The 8,387-nt window shown below is 43.5% G+C and overlaps 1 protein-coding gene across 4 annotated transcripts; it reads left to right on the top strand.

The window, feature by feature from the left end:
* Nucleotides 1-271: 271 nt before the first annotated feature.
* Nucleotides 272-6,961, top strand: LOC307014874 (zinc finger protein 862-like). Of its 4 annotated transcripts, none has more exons than XM_079643091.1 (13): nucleotides 272-418; nucleotides 2,466-2,531; nucleotides 2,678-2,885; nucleotides 3,004-3,174; nucleotides 3,458-3,633; nucleotides 3,716-3,888; nucleotides 4,273-4,442; nucleotides 4,529-4,767; nucleotides 4,858-5,115; nucleotides 5,222-5,428; nucleotides 5,670-5,888; nucleotides 5,964-6,116; nucleotides 6,221-6,961. In XM_079643091.1, exons 2-13 carry the CDS (start codon nucleotides 2,466-2,468, stop codon nucleotides 6,398-6,400), a joined length of 2,220 nt encoding a protein of 739 aa, XP_079499217.1. In that variant the 5' UTR covers nucleotides 272-418; the 3' UTR covers nucleotides 6,401-6,961. The 4 variants fall into 4 exon arrangements, with proteins under 4 accessions (XP_079499217.1, XP_079499216.1, XP_079499218.1 ...); XM_079643090.1 differs by having other exon boundaries at nucleotides 2,989-3,174; XM_079643092.1 differs by lacking the exon at nucleotides 2,466-2,531 and having other exon boundaries at nucleotides 2,989-3,174.
* The last annotated feature ends 1,426 nt before the right edge of the window (nucleotides 6,962-8,387 follow it).

Here is an 8,387-nt window from a genome sequence, read left to right as displayed (position 1 = left end):
CAGGCAAGCTTTTTGAGACCTCCCCCGGCTGCGATCGGCTATTCTCGTCTACTTTCGAGGCGAGCCGCAGCTCGTCTCAAACAAGCCTATTTTGTTATATCAAATCGGGTTTTATTTATATAGCACAGTGTTTCCCCTATATGTTTTCAGCAGCGGCGCTGCGCCGCTGCTGAAAACATTTATCTGCTGCTAGGGGGCAGCAGATAAAAAAAAAAAAAAAAAAATTTTTTTTTATTAAAAGAATTATAAGTGCTGCCCCCTAGCACTCGCGGCAACTTCGAGCCACCGATACGCGGGAAAGCTGTCATTTTCAGAGCTGAAGGAAAACTGCCTGACAAGACAGACAACAGCAAGTTGAAGCAGACATAACTTTATTTGGACACAATCACCTCAAGAAGAAGGTCATAACGCCATAAATGTAAGTTATTATAATTTAAAATGTTGTTACATTTAGATTAAGTAAATTAATACTTTGATAAAAGCCTACAGTTAAGAATGAATTACATCTAGCTAACTTAGCTAGTTTTTAAGGGATAATGTGCAGCGACGCGGTCATTATGGGGAAAAGAACACCCGACAGGCTGATCAGGAGCCCGACGCGAAGCGGAGGGATCTAGATCTGCATGAAGGGTGTTCTTTTCCCCATAATCAGGGCCGCCTTAATGCACGGGCTGACCTGGGCTGAAGCCCAGGGGCCTACGGAGATCGGGGGCCTATCATGAGCCAATTAAAAAATAAAAAAATAAAAAAAAAAATTCTTTTTTTTTTATTTCGGGTGTTTTTTTTTTTTTTTAAATAAACAAATTCTTGGCTTTCAGAATAGGAAACTTTCATTTCCAAAATCACACGATAAATACATTTTTGAATCTTGTAAAGGGAAGACAACAGCTCTCCCTCGCCACTCTGCTGTTCCACAGCGCCGCCCCCCTCCCTCCACTGAAATTATTATTGTAAGACGTAGAGTAATGATAGATAACACAGCAAGGTCCGTTACAGTTTGTTTTCATCTGATTTTAAAAAAACAAAGTCTTGGCTTTCAGAATATTAAACTTGTTTCGGCAAATTCAGATGATAAATACAACTTTGAAGCTTGTAACGGCATAATTACAAGCGGAGAACGGAGTAACTTGACGTCACAGCAGGCATAACAACAGCCGATGTTTCTCGTGAGGGTTTTCCCCGGGAAACAAACACAATACACACAAATGCAAATATACACAAACACACACACATGTCAGAATGAGAATATGTTTCACATGTGACTTATTCAAATTGCGAGTGATTGAGTGAAGAAAAAGTTTGAGTGGCGCTCGGAAAAGGAAATTGTTGAGGGAAAAGGAGTTTCGAGACAAGCAGCTATTACAAAAAATGCCGACGCTTACAGGTTATTTTAAACCTGTAGGCCAGGATGAGGAGGAAGGACAGATGAGTTCTGTACTGAGCGGTAGCGGTGCCTGCCGCGGGGCCTCGGAGACAAGTAGGCCGTCTGGTTCTGATAGCGATGGAGTAGCGGGAGAGGAAAAACAGACAGGAGGGACATTATCTGTTGGAGGAGATGGAGAGGACGACGAGGACTTGCTACGTGGAGGGGAGCCAACGGCAACCGGACAAATACATGAGGGAGGCCCGATACGTCACTCATATGGAGGAGAGGACCAGGCGCGTGTAGAGCAGAGTGGAGAAGTGCGATCACAGAGCCTGCCGAGGCTATAAATGACTTTGATTTGTTGTTTAAATAGGGGGCCTACAAAAACTATCAGCCCCAGGGCCTGATGGCAGGTTAAGGCGGGCTTGCCCATAATGACCAAGTCGCTGCACATTATCCCGCTTATTACATGGCCACATTCTCAACAAAGTAACGATATGACTCCCAATATTAATTGAAATGCTTTTATAGATTTAGAAAATGTTTTTATTGATTTAAAAAATAGTACGCTATTATTTATTTAAAATGACATGCATCCGCTAAGAAAAATAGTCCTTTGTTACTGTTTGAACTAACGTAGCAACGGCAGGAACTGCTTCGATAGCGTTTTTGAGGAGCTTTCTGATTACAGATTTGAAAACATCGCTGCTTGCTTTAAAAGTAGCACAATTCATTATGTCAAAGCTTGGAAAGTATCTAGATATCCCTGTCCTAATGCCAAAGTAACTGGCAACTGAATATGTGTCGCCGTTTGATGTCTATGTCTGGACCGTTGCGTAAAAAGGAGGGTTTCTGCCCCGTTAATTCTCCGCTGTTTTTCTTGTCCCATACTGTATACAGTTAAATCGACCGAAGTTCTTTGTAAGCGTCCTTAACAACGGTCAATAAATCCTTGACAGCGGTCTGTCTGTTCTGGATTAACAACGTGTCACGTGTTCTGAATTGACCAATCAGAATAGAGTATTCAACTAAGCCATGTAATAAAGCTAGTTAACACCCAGTGTAATAGATTGTTCATCACATCTTATGTTATTTTCAGATGAGTTTAAAAGGCTGGCTTGTCAGCAAACGAAAGAGAAGTGATGATCGTGGTGATGAGGAGGAGGTTAGTTGGGTGAAGTTAGGGAGGTGGGTCTCTGTTGTCTGGCAGCAATGTTTTGAAAGGGGAGCAAATGGATACACACTTTTTGGGAAATCGTTTTTAAGTAGTTGTTTAAATTTACAATTGTATTGACTGATATCTCGTACTAGACAGGACATGCGATGAGAGTAGGCCAGAGCAGAGGAGGTGAAGGAGCAGGTCAGGATAGAAGAGAGGAGCAAGGTGCAGCTGCTGCTGCTGTCAGAGGGTCAGAGGTAGGAGGATCAGAAAGAGCAAGGCACCGGCAATCAGGATTTGATCCAGGGTGGATGGAGGACCCGAGGTTCAAACCTTGGCTGTACAACATAGCTAACCATGGTGAGAATCTAACATATGGAGCAGTTAGGGGCTTGATCTCTCAGATGTTTTAACGATCATACAGTAGCCAAAACCTCTTAAAGAAAATAAATATATATCAAAGATCTTGTCCCGACAGGAATGTTCTGCCGCTTGTGCCGCCAACACAAGCAAGCACCGAAGCGGGGGGTGTCTACACGGCCATTTATTGAGGTTGGGTGCATGCTTTTCCGAAGCGACTACCTTGATAAGCATGCTGCCACTCGGCACCATCAAGAGAGTGTGAAGGCACACGCCGCACTGATTCAAGGTAAAATTCACTAATACTGTAGGCCTACTGTATCTTATTTTTAGCTTATTATTCACAAAACTCTCTGGTTTAGTTAATTTTTTTCAGTTTATTTATTTTAAAGAAAAGAATGCACATTAATCAACATATCAGGTTTTACATCAATGTAAATGTGACAGATTTAGCTAGTAGACCTAAGCTAGTTTTCATCTGCAGTCCCTCAGCAGGTCAACATAGTACAAACAACACAGTAGGCTATAATACATTACAATTTTTATTTTTATTTTTGTTTACCTTTCAACAGGGTCCTCAGTGCTGGTCGCCTTTGACCCAGTTATCACCCTTGAACACGAAGCGGTGATTGGTGGTTTTAAGTGCCTCTACCACCTCACGAAAAAAGAACATGCTCACCATACGAACTATGCTGACCTTTTGGAGCTCGCAGAACTACTTGGCTGCCAGTATTTTGAGAAGTTAAAGGTAAGTTAATGCTTTCTTTAATCAACTTCATCACAAAAAAAGTGTGCAATATTTAATCTTAAGTGCATTTGTTTTCTTTAAGATCGGGAGGACCAACTACACATCTCACCGAATCATCGATGAGATGTTAGAAATCCTGGGCACTGTCGTTGAAGAGCCTATCTTGGCAAACATCAGTGCTTCTGTGGCAATTGGGCTTGAGGTGGACGAGACCACAGATGTGTCTGTGAAGAAGCAGCTCGATGTTCACGTTAGGTATAATTTTATTCCAAGAATGACAACAATTAAGACTTAAAATAATTTTGATTGACGTCTCTTTATTATGTTTAATATAGTCTTGCATAGCCAGACCTATCTCCACACTTCGTTTACACTGTGCCAGCGCTGAAGAAAAGTCTGGCTGGACTCATTACCACTCGGGGACAGGGGGGCTCCGGGGGAAACGCTCCATTTCTTTAAACCAATCACAGTTGGTTGGCGGTTGCTAGCTTGTTGTTCTTTCACGTAGTCTGGATTGAATCTGATCGGGGCAACAACATATTCCACCGCCACTGATTGGGTAGTAATAATAAACAAATAAGGCTTATCCCAAAGACCTACATCTGTTGAGTCAGTCTGACTGTTTAATATGTTCATCAGATACATGGACAAAAATGGGCTGCTTTACAGCCAATTTCTGGACCTGGTGACAGTCAGCGATGGCAGAGCTGACACCATAGTCAAGGCAATAAGAACGATCCTTACAAAAAAGAACATTCCCACCCAGAGGATTTATGGCCTGGGGACAGATGGAGCAGCTGTTATGACTGGTATGAACTACCAACAAAAACAAGGTTGATATTCACTGCAGCTTAAAAACTAAAACATGACATAAAACATGTTTGTCCTGAAACAGGGAGAGTGAATGGAGTGGCCAAGCAGCTACAGGAGACCTTCCCATGGATGGTGTCGGTTGCATGTGCCGCACACCGCCTCGCCCTGTGCTGCAAGGACGCCTCATCAGGAGTGGCTTACATGAACTCTTTCAGGGACCTTCTACAGCAGCTACACCTGTACTTCAGGAACAGTGCGAATCGCACAGCTGTACTCCAGGCTGCAGCAGAGTGCTTGGGCCTGGATAACTTGAAAGTGAAGGTAATTTAAAAGGGAAAAAACATCTTCCATATTTGGAGGCACCTGATATGACTTAATATGCTTTCATCTTGTGGCTCTAAATATTTTTAGGAAGTGAAGGACACACGCTGGCTTTCGCAAGCCATGGCTGTTTCCAACCTACAGCGGAACCTGACCGCTGTCCTGGCAGCCTTGGCTGAGGAGACGGAGCATAAGAAATGCCCAACAGCCAAGGGGTTGTATGGCTTTCTGGCCACCTACCGCTTTGTGGCATCGGTCTACCTGCAAGCAGATGTGCTGCCACATATCAGCAGGCTGTCAAGGCTGTTCCAGAAGGAAAATGTCAACTTCCTTGCTCTGAAAGTGCAGGTATACTTTCCAATGTTTTATTTTTGACACCACTGTCCATACACTGCTCATACTAACCAGATATCTGCTGCTGCTGCATTTACACCTACTCTGTCTTTGTTATTAGGTCCCTGTGACAATGGCCTGCCTCCGAGCAATTAAAGATGCTGGAGACCATCAGCCACCAGGGTCTTTCCTTTCAAAGCTCCACGCAGACCTGGACAACCCTGCGGGAATTGGGGCTTACAGTATTGTCCATGAGGAGGAGAGGAACAAGAGGGGGACAAGAAAGGGACTGACCAGGGAAGAGCTCTGGGCCCGGTTCAGGAGCCAGGTATGTTTGTTTTGGATTTAGCATTTAGCAGACGCTTCTACTCACCAGAACTCACAAGTGTATCTCCTTTCTAAACAAGCGACTAAGAGCATAATCTAGAGCTAAAGTCAAAGTGCAATCGTAGCAAACAATAATACAAAAGGTGCTTAAGAGGGAGGATCCTGTTAATACTAGATGCCTATTAAGTGGTTTGAATATGGACACAAGTTTCAGTTTAATAATCTGTTGCTGTTATGGTTAGGTGATGGATCCATATTTCGATGGCCTGCTGGAGAGCCCGGAGAGGAGGTTCCAGAATCTGGACCTTTTAGGGGCCTTCCATGCGCTGAGCCCTCAGGCAGCAACTGGAGATGAGGCCAATGTGCAGCTCCTTGCCGGCAAATTTCTACAGGCTGACTGTAATGAGGTGCTGCAGGAATGGTCCTCTTTTAAACAGCAGCTGATAGTTGGGCCATTCAAGGTATCATAATGAATTACAGTAACATTCCTTTTCAGGAGTTCTATAGCCTGGATTGATGTTCATGTTGTGTTTCAGGACTTGGATCAGCAGCAGGTGATGCAGGAACTGGCATCAGAGGTGGGTGAATGGGGGCTGCTTTACCCATCTCTGAGCAAGCTGGCTGCCATTGGCCTGACCATCCCAGTTTCCAGTGTAAACTGTGAGAGGGATTTCTCAACATTGAACCGGGTAGGATACTTGAACAAGTGATATCATTATTTGACTTTATTCAAATCTCAACCCCATGGGCTCCACATCCACTCGTCTGTTGATTATTATGTTTGTATTTACAGGTGAAGACTGACTTGAGAAATCGCTTGCAGGGGGAACACCTTGCCACCTGTATGCGATTGAGCATCAATGGCCCCCCAACCAGAGACTTTCCCTTTAGGAGAGCCTTAGAGCTATTCTTTAAGACCCCCAGAAAAATAAAGTGCTCTCAGGCAGGATGCCAACTGTGCCATCATCACTAAATGGAGTGAGTCATTTTATGTATAGAGCATAAAAAAAACATCATTTTATGTATAGAGTATAAAGAAAACATATATGGATCAAGAAACAAGGCAGGACAAATGATATATGAGAGAAAAACTAAGGAAGTAAACCCCTTGGCAGAACCCAAGATATTCAAGTCACTGGGGCAGTGGAACGAAGTGGAGACATTTGGCACATTCATTACTAGGTGCCATGCTCTTTTGACACCTGATATTAAACTAAAAAATTGCCTGATGAAAGTGATGTAAATGAACAACAAAAATAAAATAAGTTACATATTTGTTATTGGCTATGGTAGTTTATTGGTATGTTCAATTATTTGATTATTAAAATGTAAAACGATCTTTTTCATATGGGTGTTTAGAGTTAGATCTAGTCTCTAGTCATTGTGTGCTCAAAGTGCACCAGATTGAAGCATTTTATATTAAAATGTAAAAACAAATCTTCCCGGGGGGGCATACCCCCGGACCCCCCTAGAGGATGTGATGTCCAACCACCAATTATGTTCATACAATACTGAATACATTTGAAGCCTTTAATGATGTATGTGTCTTTCTTGTGCTGGCAGACAAATAGAAACATAATGGCGGGAAGCACTTCGCACGCGCACACACTTAAAATGTCCATGCGCGCCGCGCTCACATTTTGCTGGGCCCGCGTGCCTTAGCACCGCTGCTATGACTCCATCCTAGGGGAAACACTGTAGCACATTTTTAAAACGATTTTTGGTCCAGCCAAAGTGCTGCACATATAATACTACAGTAAGGACACTTTATAGTAAATGCAACAGCACAGTTTGTGCAGAATATCAGTATGAGAAAAACGGCATCCTCTGTCCTTTGACCCTCACATCGTACAAGGAAAAACTTCCAGAGAAAAACCCACAGTTAATACACATTCCTTCACATTTACATTTGAATTTACATTAAAGTATTTCGTGAGGCCTTCTAACATGTTTTTAAATATAACTACAGTTGTAGTTGAAGAGTTTGTAAATTAACATGAACCGAAGCTGTTGCCTGTTGCAGTATGGTTGCTACAGATTGTGGGTAATGTAATGTCTTCGGCCATCCAAAACTCAGAAAACTACTTGTGTCTCAGAATTGAAGGGGAAAACGTGACAAAAGCATTGTACACCAAAACCTATCAATGTCGTTTAATTAACAAGGTTAATCTGGTGTTTTTGAGTTGATGAGTAGTGGAGATATCACTGTCAAATCAATCGACAGTAAGGGGAATACTTACTTCCGGGTGTACAATTCTCCGTTATCCAATGGGAATGGACGCTCACATTGCCTTTAAAAGCCGCCGACACAAACGAATGCCGTACTTCCATGAGCGTCAAATCCCGCCGCAGATGGGAAAACATTGCAATCAGTTGAAAGCTATTTGCGTCCCTTTATGAAGCTGAAGGAGCCTAGTACCTCATTCACACCAACGGTGTTTCAGGGCTGGTTCGGAGCTGGAGCTTGAAAAGCACCGGGTTTTCCTCTTCACACCGCAGCGGAGCAGCCTCTTAGCTCCGGAATCCGGTTCATTTCGAGCACCAATAAACACTTTGTACACAACGATGGAGAAACTTAACAAACAGCAGTGGTCCACTGAAGAGACCAGCTACCTGCTGGGAATCCGAAGAGGTACAGAGGAAGCTGGAGCACAATCGGCCATTGTTGTTGTTGTCGGTGTCAGCTGTGAGTTGTTTCCGTGCGGTTTGGCTTTATGAAGCAGGCACGCAAACGGTTACGTCTTGACGAAAGCGATGACGCAATGACGCAGCACCAGTCGAACTCTGGGCAGTGTGAAAAGAGCCGGAGCAAAACCGAAGAACCGGTTCTCAACCTGAAAAGCTCTAGCACGGAGCTTGAACAAGAGTTGCGTTGGTGTGAATGAGGTATAGGAGCGTCCCAACTGCACACCTCGGGACCCTGACCAAGCGTCGCTCCTGGACGTTTATGGAGTGAGAGT

This window comes from Notothenia rossii (assembly GCF_949606895.1).
Source record: "Notothenia rossii genome assembly, chromosome: 8".
Taxonomy (NCBI): domain Eukaryota; kingdom Metazoa; phylum Chordata; class Actinopteri; order Perciformes; family Nototheniidae; genus Notothenia; species Notothenia rossii.
Note: the sequence above shows the minus strand (reverse complement) of the source record. Positions and strands in the feature narration are given on the sequence as shown.